The sequence below is a fragment of the Ictalurus punctatus genome, chromosome 12 (genome assembly GCF_001660625.3).
Source record: "Ictalurus punctatus breed USDA103 chromosome 12, Coco_2.0, whole genome shotgun sequence".
Taxonomy (NCBI): Eukaryota; Metazoa; Chordata; class Actinopteri; order Siluriformes; family Ictaluridae; genus Ictalurus; species Ictalurus punctatus.
The window spans coordinates 7,177,175-7,195,367 of NC_030427.2; the positions used below are offsets into that span (position 1 = coordinate 7,177,175).

Below are 18,193 nucleotides of genomic sequence, written 5' to 3' on the forward strand. Positions count from 1 at the left end.
AAACCAAAATAATAGGAACCTATGTAACCAGACACACTGGGGAAAGAATGGAGGCAGTGACTGGCACACAAATTGAAAGGGGCCAGAAATTGGGCACAAAAAATGATAGGGTCAGATAGTGAAAATTTCATAGACGTCTGGGCTGTTTACACAGGGTGGGGTGGGGTGGGGTCGGGGGCGATTCAGGCACTAGACAGCTAATGGCACTGGAGCAGAAACTGACAAATGGAAGGATCAAAGACTGTGACGTACACACAGAAAGAAGCCTGGGCTGAGACTGACACAGTGGAAGGAACAGGTGCTGAGAATAATACTGCCTTCACTCCTCTGCAGCACAGAGAATTACAGTGGTGTTTAAAAGTTTGTGAACCCTTTAGAATTTTCTATATATCTGCATAAATATGCCCTAAACCATCATCACATTTTAATATAAGTCCTAAAAGTACTACAGACAAAGACAACCCAGTTAAACAAATGAGACAAAAATATTATACTTGGTCATTTATTTATTGCGGAAAATGATTCACTGTTGCGTATCTGTAAGTTGCAAAAATATGTGACCCTCTAGGATTAGCTTTTCATTTGAAGGTGAAATTACAGTCAGGTGTTTTCAATTATTGGGATGACAATCAGGTGTGAGTGAGCACCCTGTTTTATTTAAAGAACAGGGATCTATCAAAGTCTGATCTTGTTTGTGGAAGGGTATGACATGGAAGGTGATTTTTGAGGACCTCAGAAAAAGAGTTTTCGGTGCTCATCAGGCTGGAAAAGATTACAAAACCATGTCTAAAGAGTTTGGACTCCACCAATCCAGAGTCAGACAGGTTATGTACAAATTGAGGAAATTCATGACCATTGTTACCCTCATCAGGAGTGGTCGACCAACAAAGATCACTCCAAGAGCAAGATGTGTAATAGTCTGCAAGGTCATAAAGGAACCTGGGTAACTTCTAAGCAACTAAAGGCCTCTCTCACATTGGCTAATGTTAATGTTCATGAGTCCACCATCAGGAGAACACTGAACAATGGTGTGCATGGCAGGTTGCAAGGAGAAAGCGACTGCTCTCCAAAAAGAACATTGCTGCCTGTCTGAAGTTTGCTAAAGATCACATGGACAAGCCGGAAGACTAATGGAGAAATGTTTTGTTGCTGGATGAGATCAAAATAGAACTTTTTGGTTTAAATGTGATGCGTTATATTTAGAGAAAGGAAAACACTGCATACCAGCATAAGAACCTTATCCCATCTGTGAAACATGGTGGTGGAAGTATCATGGTTTGGTCCTGTTTTGCTGCATCTGGGTGAGAACAACTTGCCATCATTGATGGAACAATGAATTCTTAAGTATACCAGCGAATCCCAAAGGAAAATGTCAGGACATCTGTTCGTGAACTGAATCTCAAGAGAAAGTGGGTCATGCAGCAAGTCAACAACCCTAAGCACACAAGTTGTTCTACTAAAGAACGGTTAAAGAAGAATAAAGTGAATGTTTTGGATTTGCCAAGTCAAAGTCCTGATCTTAATCCAATAGAAATGTTGTGGAAGGACCTGAAGCCAGGAAACCCACCAACATCCCAGAGCTGAAGCTGTTCTGTACTGAGGAACGGGCTAAAATTCCTCCAAGCCGATGTGCAGGACTGATCAACAGTTACGGAAACATTTAGTTGCAGTCATTGCTGCACAAGGGGCTCACACCAGATACTGAGAGCAAAGATTGACATACTTTTGCCGCTCACAGGCATGTAATATTGGATCATTTACTTCAATAAATAAATGACCAAGTTTAATATGTTTGTCTTGTTTGTTTAATTGGGTTCTCTTTATCTATTTTTAGAACTTTTGTGAAAATCTGATGATGATTTAGGTCATAAAGAAACTAGGAGAGCAAGGAAGCTGAAGTAAATAACATAGCATAGAGTTCAGAACTGCAGTATAACATACAAGACTTTGCTCATAACACAAACAACCTGAAGATTGTTCTTCTCACTCATATACACGCTCTCTTTTTTGATTTGTGTGTTTTTTCTTATAGATTCCTCCACCCAGCATTAATTTCACTCTGCCATCCCCTATTCTGGGGATGCCCTGTGTGCCCATGTTTGATCCGCCTTGGGTGCCAGTGAACACTGGAACTGTTCCAGATGCAATCAGTGAAGATCAGTCTGTAAGTTCACTATGTTGGTACTTAAACTATTGCAAAGAAAAAGAAAAGCACAAAACCACTGACAGGAAACGTTTAATAAAAGCAATAATCCAAAAGAGGGCGTGTGGTAAAGTGATTTTATTACAGGTAATGGAGTTTTAAAAGTGCACTTACTGTACCTGTGATAAATAACTGTAACACGAGTAATGTCATGTTTTGTTGCTTTAATATGCCTCTGTGGTCCACTCGCAGAAATCGTTCTCGGCTCGGGCCGTATCACGCTCTCACCAACGTGCTGAGCACATCCTAAAGAACATGCAGCAGGAAGACGAAAAAAGGAGACTGGGGCGTGAGGCCAGCATCATCACAGCCATCCCCATCGCTCAGGAGGCCTGTTACGAGCCCACCTGTAGCCCTCCACCTGAACAGGAGGAAGAGGGTTAGTTCATTATCTGTTTGCCTGCTTGTTAAACGAAGATGAGGGGCTAAAAGCTGTCCTGAGACGGTCGCTTTCATTTTTCATTCATTCATTGCTGGATTGTTATTTAGAGTATCCTCAGCTATGGGAAGGGGTTTTGTGTGTTTTATTTCCATATTTATTGTTTAAATGACTAAAATATGGGGTATCAGGCATAGATAAATGTAGGATTTTTTTTTTTTTTACAATTTCTATTGTAAATAAATATTACTATAAAATCCAAAAAGGTGGCATGCACCCATGGGACCTCCATCTTTATCTGTCTTCTGTAATCTGTAATGATGTGTGCTGTGCCAACAGAAGATGTGGTAAACCTGGCGTCTCGGCGTCTCTCTGTGAGCCCCTCCTGTGCCTCCAGCAATTCGCACAGGAACTACTCATTCCGCCGCGGTTCGATGTGGTCAGTGCGCTCAGCAGTCAGTGCTGAAGGTTAGCCGTCATTGTCAATGTGTAATAATTAGTACATTTAAAAAAAAGATCAAATAAGGTATATACAAAGCCTGGTGCAGAGCCTTGATTTTAATAAGCATGATGTGATGCATTTATTTTTTTACTGTAAAGAATGGGATTTACATTATTTTATCTTGATGTATTTGTTCTTTCAGACGACGAAAACACTACAGAACACACACCAACACATCACATGTTGCAGCCGCCTCAGGCTGTTTTCCCAGCATGCATCTGTGCTGCAGTGTTGCCTATAGTGCACCTAATGGAGGATGGAGACATTCGAGAGGATGGTGTTGCAGGTATGGTGGCTTCACAAAAACCTGATTTTGTGCAGATTTAATTTTTTTTTAATCCTGCACCTGTTTGCTCCCAGAAAAAAAAAAATCTGTGACCAATCCAAGGGCGTATGTTTGATTTTGACATAAACGCAGTCCGTAGAGATCACCCCCTACCCCAGTGGGTTAGGGAGGCGGGAGAACAAGATCTGCTAACCATTTGTGCACCACAAATTGTGCTACTGCCTGTCTTGGCCAGAACACGCTTGTAAAAGAGATTCTTAACCTCAGTGAGACTTTTCCTAGTTAAATAAAGGTTAAATAAAAAAATAAATAAAAACCACAAGGCACCAACAGACAACAGTGGTTATATATAAATATATTATAATTGTTTTTCTGAAAATTATTGCTAGGGTCAATTTGGTAGTCTCTGGTTACGAGCCATACAAGCTCCACACCGTGTCTGAAATACTCCCATATTTATCAGTATGGTCTTTCTTTGCCTCATGAGCTTTATAATTGTCCTCCATGAGAGTAATTGTATAATTGGCATGAGAGTTAAAACTAATTGCCCCTGTGACATTTTGTTGGGTCCTGTGGATCACAGTCCTGATGTAAACCTCTAGTGCAAATGCTATTTTGTTACTAATGATTATGATTGTGATAAGTAGTATATAGTATCACTGAAATAAATTTAGAAATAAATTCTAAATGTTTAAGTATTTTTCTAAATAAATGTAGAAAATAAATGCATTTATTTCATACATTTATTAAACATACAATTATTAGCTAGGCGTAATTCATAATAATAAAAACATTTGCATTGTTGTTTATCAGTAAGTGATACAGTTATTGTTGTATTGGCTCTGTACTTACAGTACATTAACTTAACTTGGAGTATTTGGAACTCAGGCTTGGGGAGTAACGGAATACGTGTCACTGCGTTACATAATCAGGACACAAAAACTGGTAACCGTAATCCGTTAGAGTTATGTCAGAAAACAAAATAATCAGATTACAGGTACGTTTTCTAAAAAAAAAAAAAAAAAAAACGAACGAAAAAAAGGGAATACTATCAGGATTACATTTTTTTATCATTTAAAACCAAAGAAATTAATCTTTTGTCATAACACAATATAGACAGCTGCTTGACTATAGATCTCTCTTGCTAGTCATGGCTCACACGAGCAACCTCCTGGTGCATATGCAAATAAATTTTGTGCAAAGTTCATTTGATAGAAATGAACACAAATTGTTCTCTGGAATGTTTTCGTTAGGGCGACCATACATCCTCTTTTTCCCGGACATGTTCTCTTTTGCGGACCTTAAAGCGTTTAAATTTGAGAAAATGTCCAGGATTCGGCTTTATTTTCATTATGATGTGCTTATGGTCTAATACTGCATCATGTGTGTGCATGTTTGCATCGCTTTAACTCCTCTCTGTAATTCCCGCCTTCTCACACACCAATCGGTCGATTATTAAAGGCTTTTAGCAACTATTGTATTGGCCAAATTCCTGACTCTCAACTATTTGCCTACTCTCAGTGAACGTACGAAGGCGAAGCGGCGTCAAACAGTTGCTTGACAATAGCAGCGAATGACCGCAAATGAGCCGCCCTGAGTCGAAACAATGCCCATGGCCATATAAGGTCATTTTTAATTCCATGTTATCACATTGCTTCGGATTACATGGTCATTCAAATGTGTGAATGATTGCCGAAGGGGCGGAAGGTACACTCGTGGCATCTAATATTTTTATTTTATTTTGGACATTCAAAACAATGTAGGAATTTATTTATATATATATATATATATATATATATATATATATATATATATATATATATATATATATATATATATATATATATATATATATATGTGGTGCTAATAGTGTGTCTTTCAGTGTATTAAAATCTGCTTTCATAGTAACACTGTTTCGCTAGTAAGACTCGGGGGGGAAGTGTCCTCTTTTTGGAAAACCAGAACATGGTCACCCTAACTTTTGTGATATAATGTTACCCGCATCAGGGACAGTGATCATTTATTTATTCATTTATTCATTTATTTTCTTAAAACCAATCCAAACATCGAACATGTTTTTAAACTCTAAAATAAGCTCCAAATAAAAGTATTTTAGATCATGTTGCATTTCTCTCGACTTTATTTACATATGTGACCTTGATGTGATCGTAAAGCAATCATATTACATTACATTCATGTTGTGATACTTGGATTACGTTATTGATGACATTTTTATGAAGTAATTTGTAACTGTAAAGGAACACATTTTTAAAGTAACCCTCCCAACCCTGTTGGAACTGAATTTACATTTATTCATTTACATTTATTCACTTAGCAGACGCTTTTATCCGAAGCGACTTACAAATGAGAAAAGATACAAGCAAAAAATCCACAAATGGAGATGCAGGGGATTGAACCCTGGACCTCATACATGCAAAGCATGCGCTCTACCACTGAGCTACATCCCCAATTTTTTTAAATATATGACTAACTTTTGATAATGCCTTTGATTACCGTTAATAAATTTCCTAATTGTCTAATGCTTACATTGCTATTTGCATCACTTTGATCACTGTGTACACAGTTAGTGCCGTGGCTCAGCAGGTGCTGTGGAACTGTCTGATTGAAGACCCAGCTCTCGTTCTCCGGCACTTTCTAGAGAAACTAACAGTTAGTAACAGACAGGTAAGACATGATTACAAATACAACTAGTCCGACCGCAATGAACATAAACATAGCAAGTTGCGCATATGGTTTTGCTGTTAAAGTGTCTAAGCAGGTTCATTGTCTTTTTAGGATGAGCTGATGTATATGCTAAGAAAGCTGCTCCTCAACATCGGGGATCTTCCTGCACAAACTTCACACATTCTCTTCAACTACCTGGTAAACCCCTTTGTTTAAAACACTTGAAATCTAGATAATTTACTCACAAACATAGAACCATGACGACTGTTTGTGCTTTTCACTCAGGTGGGTTTAATCATGTATTTTGTTCGGACGCCATGCGAGTGGGGAATGGATGCTATCTCAGCTACACTGACCTTTCTGTGGGAGGTGGTGGGCTATGTGGAAGGCCTGTTCTTTAAAGACCTTAAACAGACCATGAAGAAAGAGCAGTGTGAGGTGAAACTGCTGGTCACCGCCTCTATGCCAGGTACAACATTTTAGTGTGTCTGCATAGGAAAGCAGACAGTGTCTGTAATAGCATTACATTTTTTCCTGTAGCATCCGAACATGAAAAAAAGGATCCCTGTTGTGATTTCCACTTTGATTTGGTGAATATAATGTGTCTTGTGTGTGGGCATATAGGAACAAAGACGCTGGTGGTTCATGGGCAGAATGAGTGTGATATTCCTACACAGTTACCAGTACACGAGGATACACAGTTTGAAGCCTTGCTCAAGGTAACTATTACAGTTTTAGGTTACCTTCAAATTGTACATTATTAAGGTGTTTGACATAGACAGTAGTCATACATTCAAAATGTATTATGATCTACAGTCAGGTGATAAATTTAAGGAAAAACCAGCAAGTGTCTTAGTACGTTGGGTCACCAGAACAGCCTCAGAGTGCCTTCGTATCGATTCTACACGTTTCTGGAGCTGTGCTGAAGCAATGAACATTGTCCCTCCAAATGATGTTCCCTCAGTTACTGTTTTGATGATGGTGATGGAGAGAGCTGTTGTCATGTAAGAGGACAGATGCAAGCACAGTAAAGAGTTTTTAATTACGAGAGCTGGCAAACAATTCCCAAAAAGTGAGTCAAAATCATAAACGGGAAACAAGCAGAGGTCAGCGAAAAACAACGGCAGGGATAATCCAAAATACGCAAACTAGGGAACAGGATGAGATTGAGAACCAGAGAATCACAACATGGAACAAAACACTTCGGTAAGGTCGGGCAGTCAAGTGCTGAACAATACTTTGCAGTGAACAAAGAAACACAAACACTAATCAAGGGGCTAATTGAAAGCATGTGAGAGTAATTGGGAAACACAAGAGAGACAGCAAATGACCGAAAGTGGGAGGAGACAAGACTGGAATCAAAACAAAACCCATGTGGCAGCAACAAAAACCAACACTTGACAGCATGGGAGAGCGCACCGCAACATGGTGAGGTTTCTGCTTGCAGCACTTGGAACGAGGGAGGAAATACATGACATCTTTCTAACACATTGCTCTACAATCTACCATAGGTGTTTAATTGTGTTTCAGTCTAGTGACTGCACAGACCATGGCATATGATTTATTTAATTTTCATATGCCTCAAACCATTCACTGATCCCTTGTGCCCCATGGATTGGGGCAGTGCCATCCTGGAAGAGACAAATCTTGACAAATCAGGAGAGAAATGTTTCCTCATAGGATAAACGTGATCAGTCGGAAGAACTTTGTATTGATTTGCACTGACTCCTGCCTTTAAGGGGACATGTGGACCCAAACCCTGGCAGCAAAACGCAAAATGCCCCGCAGCATTACTCAATGCTTCCACCAACCTTTCCTTTCATTTGTCACTCATCAGTAATTAATCTTTGCAGGGCCCCAAAAATGAAATATAGAGAAGCAAGATATACCATAAAATACATGCACTTTATAAATTAAAGGGCAGACTTGATTGTCTGTATAGACACGGTAGATATTAACGGTTTGTTGAAAAGGTCAGAAATATTGTGTAGATTACTATCCCAAATGGGTAACAGAACTTACACATTATAAAACATTATAACTCAGACAGAAGTAAGGCGGGAAAACCATGTGACCACAGCAGAGTACCAGTGTCACGTAATGGAGGCTGAGACGGAAGCAAGTGCAGGTTAGGGAGTTTAATACAAGGAGTACAAGTCCAAAGGATCAGGCAGAAATCAATAAAGACAGACAGAGGTCAGGCGATCAGGCAAACTAGGCAAGGCAAAAAGACGAGGTCGAAAAACAAGAACGAAGTCAAGACCAGAATCAACAAACAAGGTCTCACGTCTTGGTAACGACAGAAACAAAATGTAACTTAGCATATAGTTCACAAAGAGTGAATACATACAAGGTCCTTGTAAACTGTGGTACTGATTGTGCTGTGAATTGGATGCAGGTGTGTGTGATTTAGAACGAAGGTGAGTGTTCTGGGAATTGCGGTCCATGGCGGCCATGTTTGTAGGCCGCAGTGAAGGATGGGAGATGTAGTCACTGGTTTGCTATGATATGACAACCAGGAACTACAGCAGATATATAGGCACAGTAAGATATCAGGAGGCTGATGCAAACGCAAGCTTTCTTTATTAACAAAAGCAAGAATAAAACAAACAAGCTGAAGACATGATCATATAATTAGCAAAGGAAGAACTGTGAATAAAAAAAGAACAGGGGATGAACACAAAACAACACCAAATTAACAAAACAATAGATGCTAAACAACTAAGGAGTGTAAATGCAGAACTTATATTGGGGCACTAATTAGGGAAAAACACAAAACAGCTGTGAACTGATAAGGGAGGCGCAAGGTCCTGAGATTTGCTTGCACTGCTGGCAGCTGTAGTTCATGTTGGAGATTTTGTGGCCAAAACCAGCATTAATGTGACACACAAGCTTACAGCAAGACACAATAATTTACATGACACAATAATTGTTCCAAGGAGTTATCAGATAATGATTCATATATAATTTGCATTTTTATTACCATTTTGCCTTGGCCGCTGTTTTCATCAGGAGTGTCTTGAGTTCTTCAATATACCAGAGGCCCGTTCAGCCAACTACTTCCTTATGGACAAGCGATGGAATCTCATCCACTATGCCAAGGTGTGCTTTTCATATTTTCAACTATTTATTTTATTTTTCAGTATAGCATTTCAGTTCTACAGCATCATTTGTCCTTTTGTAGACATATGTGCGAGACATCTACCCTTTCAGGAGATCAGTTTCCCCTCAGCTCAACCTGGTCTACATGGAACCAGAAAAGGGGCAGGAGCTCATTCAGAAACAGGTGCATCTTTTTTGTGAGATGTTAGCTTAAGCATTCCTTAATAAATCAAGATATTGGAATTATAAAGCTCTATTTTACTTTTTTTTTTTTTTGGTAAAAATTAGTTAATGTTATAAATGTCACTTACGCAGAGCTGAATATATTTGAGAAAGTTTACACCAAAAAATTACTTTAGTAAGTAACAATGTAGTGTTCATATTTTAGCACCCTTGTGTTTATTAATATGACTAAAGTAAGCACATGAAATGTTAATAACGGTAATTTCCTTTTCCAGGTGTTCTCCAGGAAGCTGGAGGAAGTGGGCCGAGTTCTCTTCCTCATTTCTCTCACCCAGCGCATGCCTGCAATGCACAAACAGTCCCATGTGTCCTTGCTTCAGGAAGACCTGCTGCGTCTTCCCTCCTTTCCTCGCACAGCCATAGACGCAGAGTTCACTCTCTTCAATGAGCCTCTGGGTAGTTCTGAAACTAAACTCAATAACTGAAATTATTTCATGTATACACATAATGGCCAAATGTTTGTGGTCACCAGACCATTACACCCATATGTGGGCCTTCCCCAGACTTTTGCCAAAAAGCACACAATTGTATAGGATGTCTGTAGCGTTAGAATTTCCCTTCACTAGAACTAAGGGGCCCAAACATGTTCCAGCATGACAGTGCAACTGGGTGCAAAGCGAGGCCCATGAAGACATGATTTGCCAAGGTTGGATGGAACAACTCGAGTGGCCTGCAGAGAGCCATGACCTTAACCCCACTGAACACCTCTGGGATGAATTGGACACCGACTGTGCCCCAGGCCTCCTCACCCAATTTCAGTGCCCAACCTCACTATAGCTCTTGTGGCCGAATGGGCACATCTCCACAGCCACGCTCTAAAATCTAATAGAAAGTGTTCCTAGAAGAGTGGAGGTTATTTTAATAGCTGAAATGGGATTTTCAAAAAGCACATATGAGTGCTATAGGCAAGTGTCCACAAACTTTCGGCTGTATAGTGCACCTTAACATTTCTCTGGTTGTATGACTTCAGCTGTGCTACATGAATATATCAGTACATTTTTTGGCTAATTAAAATGTATTAATATGCTAATTAGTGGCAGGTGTACCTGTTGCTTGTTGGACTGTTTTTTGTTTGTGTAAAATTTCAGGGAAAGAACTCTTTGGCATGGACACTTTGCACAAGGTTTTGTGGATCAAGCTGTTGGAGGAGATGTTTCTGGGCATGCCTAGCGAGTACCCATGGGGCGATGAGATAATGCTCTTTCTGAATGTGTTCAACGGAGCCCTATTGCTCCACCCTGAAGACAGTGCCCTCCTCAGGCAGTACACTGCCACAGCCATCAACACCGCTGTGCACTTCAACCATTTGTTCTCCCTGAGTGGCTACCAGTGGATTCTTCCCACAATGCTTCAGGTGTGGAACACAAAACCCACTCAAACTAGTGCATCCAAACTGTATCGATTAAAAATCTGTGAATCTATACATTTCTTAGTTTTAAGCCACTACTTATGAACTTTCATAAAACTTGCATAACATGTCAGGTATGATGCCCAGTCCCATGTTTTGATTGCCTGGAAACCTAAACGTATTGGCAAAAAAAGTGGTAATTAACATAATGGCCAGTGCACACCATAGTTACAACATCAAGGTGCGCTGCACCACCCTAAAGTGCACTACATTTAATCATAGTGTGGACAAAATGCAAAAATCCTGTACTTGCGTGAGAGTAGAGACACCTTTGGTAACATGCCACACGAGTTAATGTAGAAGTCTTCAATTTACATTTCTACTTGAGTTAAAGTACAAATGTACCCGTTTTTTACTCTACTGAAGTTTCAAAGGTTAAAGTCATTCTATATTATTTTAAGATTAAAAAAAATATATATTGACATAGTATTAACTATGATTAGTTCCTCAACCCTCTCTGACTGCAGAAAGAAGAGAGTTGTCAGAACTACTGTATATATGTTTTGTCTTTGTATTTATAGTTGTGTACAGTTTTTTCTGTTTTTTTGTGTGTGTTTTTTTAAATAGCACATTTGAGCAGGAATGTGTGTGGATGCCACTGTAAATAGAGAGCTCACTTTCTTGGCCAATTAAAACCCTAACGCATGCTGCACTATGATTAGTTGTGTTCATTTCGAAGGTGCGTCATGTTCAGATGTTTAGCCAATCCGGTTTTCTACTACTTGAGAATGATAAGTAATGATTGACGAGCTGCGGAAAGCAATTGGACAAAAGTAGGATATTTTTATTTAAACTGTAGCAGAGTGAAATGATCAAGTCTGCAAAAATGGAAATATTTTATAAAAGTACAGTAACGAATTGCATGCACTTCACGGCTGTCCACCATTGCATATGTTTTTATTTTTATTTTGTATAACTCAGTAGGAACCAGTGTTTATTTTCGTTGTTGTTGAATCATATTGTCCGCAGATGACGAATAAATAAAGTAATAGTCCGAACAGAAAATCTGTTTGTCCCCCATATGCAGGTTAATGATTTGTCCACCCTTGCATCTTGGGTAAATTTGTGACTGCTTCCTAAAACTTGGAGCAGCTTATGTGCATATTGAAGTAGGTACCGTAAACACTGATTACTGACTACTCTGTTTTGTTATTTACTGTATTGTGATTGTTCTTCTTCACGTCAGACATACGCTGATTATGAAAGTAACCCATTGCTGCGTCGAGGCATTGAGTTCTGCTGCCGGCAGTTTTACATTCTCCACCGCAAACCGTTCATTCTGCAGCTGTTTGCCAGTGTGGCCCCACTGCTGGAGTTCACTGTGAGAGCATAAAACTTTACAATTCATAAGTCTCTATCTTTCATGCTCCTTTAATAGTATTCAATAGAGAGGTCTGCTGTAATCACCATTTTTAAGGTGTGTTGTACTTGACATTGTTGCACTGATTATATCTTGCCTCAGACCTGCACCAGTACTGGACTGTCTAAAGGTGTGTCGGCACAGTGCCTGTTTGACCTGCTGCTGTCCCTGGAAGGAGAAACAACCGATAGCCTGGATGCTTTGGAGCTGGTCAAAGCTGAGAAACCACTACGCTCGCTGGGTTAGAGGTCATGTTAGACCCCCTCTCTAAACATTCAATATGTTTCACTTTCAAAACACACTTCTTATGCATTTTCTTTCGTTCAGATTTTTGCTATGGCAGTGAGGACCTAACTTTCTCCATCAGTGAATCCATCAAGCTGTGTGTAACTGTGGTGGCCTACGCTCCTGAATCCTTTCGAAGGTGCACAACCTAAAATACATCCATAGTCTTTAATAACACCACCTTCCTCTGTCAGTACTGATACTACGTCTGTGTAATAACATAATGTTTGCGTGTCTTTTCCAGTCTGCAGATGCTGATGGTTTTAGAGGCGCTGGTTCCTTGTTATTTGCAGAAACTGAAGAGTAACAGTCAAGCGCTTGAGTCAGTGTCTGTAGCTAGAGATGAGATTGCAGCTATAGCCACACTGGCCACCTCTCTTCAGGCTTTGCTGTATAGTGTGGAGTCCCTGACACGGTTTGTTCTTCTTTCCCTTTATCAACCTTCCTCTTTGCTTCACCGACATGGATTTATGATGTCCTTTTAGGTTGTGTGTGTATTTCTTTGTTTGTCTGCCCTATTTGTGAGCATCGGAAAGCTTTGATTTCAAGTTTCTAGTCATAGTTCCTATGTTTGGAGAACTGTCAGTCAGGAAACTGGAGAGCCTGGAGGAAACCCGCACAACCATGTGTAACATGCTTTTCTGGAAATTATTGTTTGTTAAGAGAGCCATGGATTTCCCTAGTTCTTGATTTTATTGGCTTATTAAATAGAAACTGAAATACTGATGGTGAAAATGTGTCACATCAAGGTTTCCTAGTTTTCTAGTTTCTGCCTGCCCTTCTTTTTCTAGTTCTAGGTCCTAGTCATGTTTATAGTGGTTTCTAGTTTTGACGTCCGCTTGACTGTTTTTGTGCGTTAAGTATAGAGTTGCCTGTGATAAACATATCTGTTTTATACCAAAAAAATCTTAAAATAAAGAGCAAAATAAAGGCTCCGTACTCCCATCAATCTAAGCTTTATTTCCATGACTAAATTGTAGAAGCCATTTTATTTTTATTAAAAATGCTTATAACAAGGCCTTATGTGCGGTTGGGTATTGATGGTGTTAATGGTATTGATGGTATTTTATTGATTGTTCCCCAGACCTATGACTGCACCTCAGATGAGTCGCTGCGATCAGGGCCATAAAGGAGGAACTGCTGCCAACCACACGATGTCTGGAGGACCAAACACCAGGTCAGGGCTGTTCTCTGAGCACAGTATTCTGATGCACTTTAATACCAATAGACACGTTAATCAGCTAAAGTTGTGAAAAGTAAAAACCTATGCACAGAGATAACCTGCACCTGCTGGAGGAGGGTCAGGGCATGCCCCGGGAGGAGCTGGATGAGCGCATTGCCCGCGAGGAGTTCCGCCGGCCTCGAGAGTCGCTTCTCAACATCTGCACTGAATTCTACAAACACTGTGGCCCACGATTAAAGATCCTGCAGAATGTGGCTGGAGAACCCAGAGTCACTGCTCTGGAGCTTCTGGATATAAAGTCTCATATGAGGTACGAGCAAGACAGGAGGAAAGAAGCATTTCAAGTGCCTTCTATATGTTGTATACGTATAGATCCACCGATTTTGTCTTGCTTTACCTTGACGAGGCGCTGTTTTCTTCGGTCGATTTGTGTAATCTGAAGAGATACAGGAAGTGTTCAATTATTATAATTAAAGGTTTTAATGTAGTTGAGTATGTATGTATTTTAATGTAATAATAATACATTATATTTACGTAGTGCTTACAACACTTCCGAAAACATGCAAAGTTTGCAAACAACATTTGGAACAGTAAACCCATTGTCCAAAGTACAAACACAAAAGATAATCAAGTTATGGGAAGGGTAAGCAAAATTGTCTGAGAAAACAATGTGAAGTTTATCTAACAACGTGAAAATAATTGACGAAACCTCAAGGGTCAGTGCGCCTAAGAGTAAGGCTTATGCTGTGATTTTTATGTTCACAAATAGTTTGCTATTTACGGAACAAAACCTGACCTTTACAAAACAAAATGGCTTGAGTAAAAGTATTGCTACTGTAATAATAATTCCCTTAGTGGAGCAATAGTAGTGCACAAGACAATTACTCACGTAAGAGTAAATAAGTCATGTGGTGAAAAGCTACCTATGCTGAAGTGAACACCACCTCCACCATCAGCAGTATATAAAGAAAGGTAACATTAGCTGGCTAGATAACTTAGCCAAATGTTGCTTGCTATCTAGCTAGCTCATGGTAGTTCATACTTGTTTCTTATGGGATGAAATTAGTCTCAAAATGATTAACAAATGTGTGCACATTTATCCATGAACTTCATGAATGTTGCAAATGCATCTTACTATCCACAAACAAATGCCTTCCAATTTGTGTCTGCGAGATTCATGTGTTTTTTTTATTCTTTTAACTAGATAAAAAAAAAGTAAGCTTGAAGACTTATCGCATTATATAGTTCAAATTGAGACTAGTGCATGGATAAATGTGCACGCATTTGTTAATAATTTTGAGACTCATTTCATTCCATAGGTTTCCAGATACATTATTAGCTAACTAGCAAAGATGCCCCTTACACATGACCCTGAACATTACCAGTACGCTGTAGATATAATCAGATATATTTAACACAACAGGCAGTCGCTACCGAACATTGAAGTGACATTTTAAGTTTTGAGTTAAGAGCTTTTATACTGTAAACCATCAAAGGTCTGACTAGCTAGTGTAGCTCACTTAGATAGATAGCCTAGTTGCTTGTACGTGTACATGTTTCTGCAGATTGGATGTTGAGCTCTGAAATGCCAATATCGCCATGGGTTTTGGCTCGCACAATCTGCAGATCATTATCATGCAGTACCTGATCAAATTAGCCAGGGGTGCTCATCTGTCTCCACTGTCTCAGACGTTGCTGCTGCTGACTCGGCATCCGGCACCTGAAGGCAAATCGAGTGTATTTTGTGGTCATTTCTCTATGTAGTTTGTATACACTGAGTAAACAAGACGACATAAAGTGCTTATACATGATAGTGTGAGATAAGTGCAAACAATACAATAAAGGCAGAGGACAGTGCACGTCAACTGGACATGACAACAGAACAGTGTTTTAAATTGACACACGCTGTCTTTTAATTAGCTTACAGTTTGTAGTGAAGTTTATTTACATAAAAAAAAAGTTAACTAAATTATTTAATTATACTCAAAAAAAAGAAAAAAAAAAAGTACTGGTACAGTGAACTGTATACTCAAATCCCGTAATGGGAGTACAAGTAGTTTGTTATTTTCCAGCCCTGGAGAGCAGAATTAGAAATACAGTATTAGAACAGAGATAATGTGATCCTTTATAATCCAAAGTCTGTCTTTTATCTAGGCTGGCAGAGATTGCACATTCGCTCCTGAAGCTGGCACCGTATGACACTCTGACCATGGAGAGCCGTGGCCTGCGCCGCTACATCACCGAAATGCTGCCCATCACCGACTGGTCATCAGAAGCAGTGCGGCCGGCTCTCATCCTCATTCTCAAGCGCCTGGACCGCATGTTCAACAAGATCCACAAGATGCCCACGCTCAGGTGCGCCCGCCCACAGGCTCTGTACTCCAGGTCTGTCCACATTTCCTCAGTCCTTTCTGTCTCTTTCTGCCTCCCTCCCTCCCTCGCATCTCTTTGAGATGCAGTGCTCGTCGTTGTCATCGTGTTTTGGTGCCGTGCGCTTCTTCTGTGCCCACAGCTTTCTCTGTAAGTTCTTGATGTGTTTGAGTGTATAGAATTTGTGCTGAGGTGGGTATGAGAAGTCAGCATGAGTGGTTTTTGGTTTTATATGATTAAACTGTTCAAAGAAAAACCCCAAAACATACAAATATCATAACAGAACTGCTGGTTCATGGCAGCAGCAAGAGAGCTTTAAAATCTAAAGGCCTGGTACAGAATAAGCTACGGAGACTGTTTTATAGCTTCTACAAGAACACATCTGTTTATTCCATTTTGTTTTTATATATCAGTTACCTTTTTGACACGGGGTCAAGGTCTGTGTACTTTTGCAGTCATACATTATTCTATTTTTAAACCGAAATGAATGTTTTATGATTTTTTAAAATTCTGTAACAGACGTGTTAATAAATAATTGTTCCCTTTTTCACAATATTTGTAAATGTAAATTCAGTATGATCTTTTTTTCCTCTTTGTTATTTGTTAAATTAATGTGCTTAAATAATAATAAAATACAAACATTTTAATATAATAATGAAAAATATTGATTGTTTGATCCTGTGCTCAGGAAATTGTTTGACTGTGTTTTGCTCCAATTTCCCCTTAGGGATCAGAAATGTACATCTAGCTATCTAGTCTTATGTTTGTGAGGACTAGATAGTTTACCTTTGTGGCAAGTATACCATTGTGGACACTACAGTGAACCCAAATGGGTGATCAGTTTCATTGCCAGTCAGTCTGCGGAACCGGGGCATCTTTATGGTTATGTGATGTTTGAGAGATGCTTTATGGTTCACAAGATAAATATTGATTTAAAAAATAGGATGTAATTACTAGTATCGCCATAATACCAATATATGGCAATGTGCCGATGTAATGCTAGAATGCTATTTCCATCTATCCATCCATTTTCCATACCGCTTATGCCACACAGGGTCATGCCTATCCCTGGAGCCTCGGGGCACAAGGCATGGGACACCCTGGATGGGGTGAATTTGGAAATTCCAGTCAGTCTACAGGGTATGTCTTTGGACTGGGGGAGGAAACCGGATGCAAACGCCACGCACACAGGGTGTAAGCGGGTTTCGAACCCCCAATCCCAAAGATGTGAGGCAAAAGTGCTACTGCTGCTTGATCTCAGAAAATAACTTTTGTTACTTATCATGAGAATAAGTTGTTCTGATCTCGAGACACAACTCTTGGTATCTTGAGATCACGAGTTTCTGGACTTCCATAAATCAGTCTGTACAGGATTTCACTGAGTTTTGTGTGATTGTTGCAGCTAAAGATGCTTGATTTTGCTGCAGCTTTTTCAAAATTTTTGAGTTGGCAAAATTGCTGTTGCAGAAAATTGTTTTGCACTGTCTTTCACCGTGATCATTGTTGTTAAATGAGACCTTTTGAATGCAGAGTAAAGTCTTTACATTTTACTTTACATTGATGGCATTTGGCAGACGCCCTTATCCAGAGCGACTTACATTGATCTCATTTAAACATCTGAGCAGTTGAGGGTTAAGGCCCTTGCCCAAGGGCCCAACGGTGGCAGCTTGGTAGTACTGGGGTTTGAATTCATGACCTTCCGATCAAAACAGAAAATTTAATGAATGTAAAAGTACACTGACCTGTCAAATATAGCAGTGGAGCTTCAATAAAATAAAGAAATACAAACCTACTGAAATACTCAGTATTCAAAAAGTGTTTTTACAGATTATAAATATATGAACAAGAATCAAAGGTACATGAACAGGCACAGTAAAATAAAGTTTAGAACACTTATACAAGAAATTTGGTTTTGTATTGAGTGCAGTGTAGACCTGATATTTGACCTTCATATGTGTACTACTGAAACACGGGTGTTTGTGGGTTTTTCCTAGACGACAGGTGGAATGGGAAGCAGCCAGCAGTCTGATCGAAGGGATTTGTCTGACTCTTCATCGTCAGCCGATAATTTCCTTCCTCCCCCACCTGCGCTCTCTCATCAATGTCTGTGTCAACCTGGTGAGCATCACTGATCTTGGAAACACTTTATTTTGGTACACCTGTACACCTGATGATGACTTTACCTAC

General features: G+C 39.6%; 1 protein-coding gene and 1 non-coding gene across 2 annotated transcripts in view; one reads left to right on the top strand and one right to left on the bottom strand.

Annotated features, from left to right (window-relative positions):
• LOC108272372 (unc-80 homolog, NALCN channel complex subunit) overlaps window positions 1–18,193 on the top strand; it is an 85,833-nt gene that overhangs the window by 49,841 nt on the left and 17,799 nt on the right. The window contains exons 33-52 of the mRNA XM_053684187.1: window positions 2,033–2,164; window positions 2,396–2,582; window positions 2,922–3,050; window positions 3,227–3,370; window positions 5,955–6,055; window positions 6,167–6,253; window positions 6,341–6,524; window positions 6,680–6,774; window positions 9,068–9,157; window positions 9,240–9,341; window positions 9,616–9,796; window positions 10,489–10,754; window positions 11,995–12,129; window positions 12,271–12,409; window positions 12,496–12,592; window positions 12,698–12,868; window positions 13,538–13,630; window positions 13,728–13,946; window positions 15,791–15,991; window positions 18,001–18,124. Of these exons, the coding sequence (XP_053540162.1) occupies window positions 2,033–2,164; window positions 2,396–2,582; window positions 2,922–3,050; window positions 3,227–3,370; window positions 5,955–6,055; window positions 6,167–6,253; window positions 6,341–6,524; window positions 6,680–6,774; window positions 9,068–9,157; window positions 9,240–9,341; window positions 9,616–9,796; window positions 10,489–10,754; window positions 11,995–12,129; window positions 12,271–12,409; window positions 12,496–12,592; window positions 12,698–12,868; window positions 13,538–13,630; window positions 13,728–13,946; window positions 15,791–15,991; window positions 18,001–18,124 (2,877 nt within the window). The remainder of the gene's footprint in view (window positions 1–2,032; window positions 2,165–2,395; window positions 2,583–2,921; window positions 3,051–3,226; window positions 3,371–5,954; window positions 6,056–6,166; window positions 6,254–6,340; window positions 6,525–6,679; window positions 6,775–9,067; window positions 9,158–9,239; window positions 9,342–9,615; window positions 9,797–10,488; window positions 10,755–11,994; window positions 12,130–12,270; window positions 12,410–12,495; window positions 12,593–12,697; window positions 12,869–13,537; window positions 13,631–13,727; window positions 13,947–15,790; window positions 15,992–18,000; window positions 18,125–18,193) is intronic.
• trnaa-ugc (transfer RNA alanine (anticodon UGC)) lies at window positions 5,767–5,838 on the bottom strand. The gene has a single exon. It is a non-coding gene; the product is annotated as a tRNA-Ala (tRNA).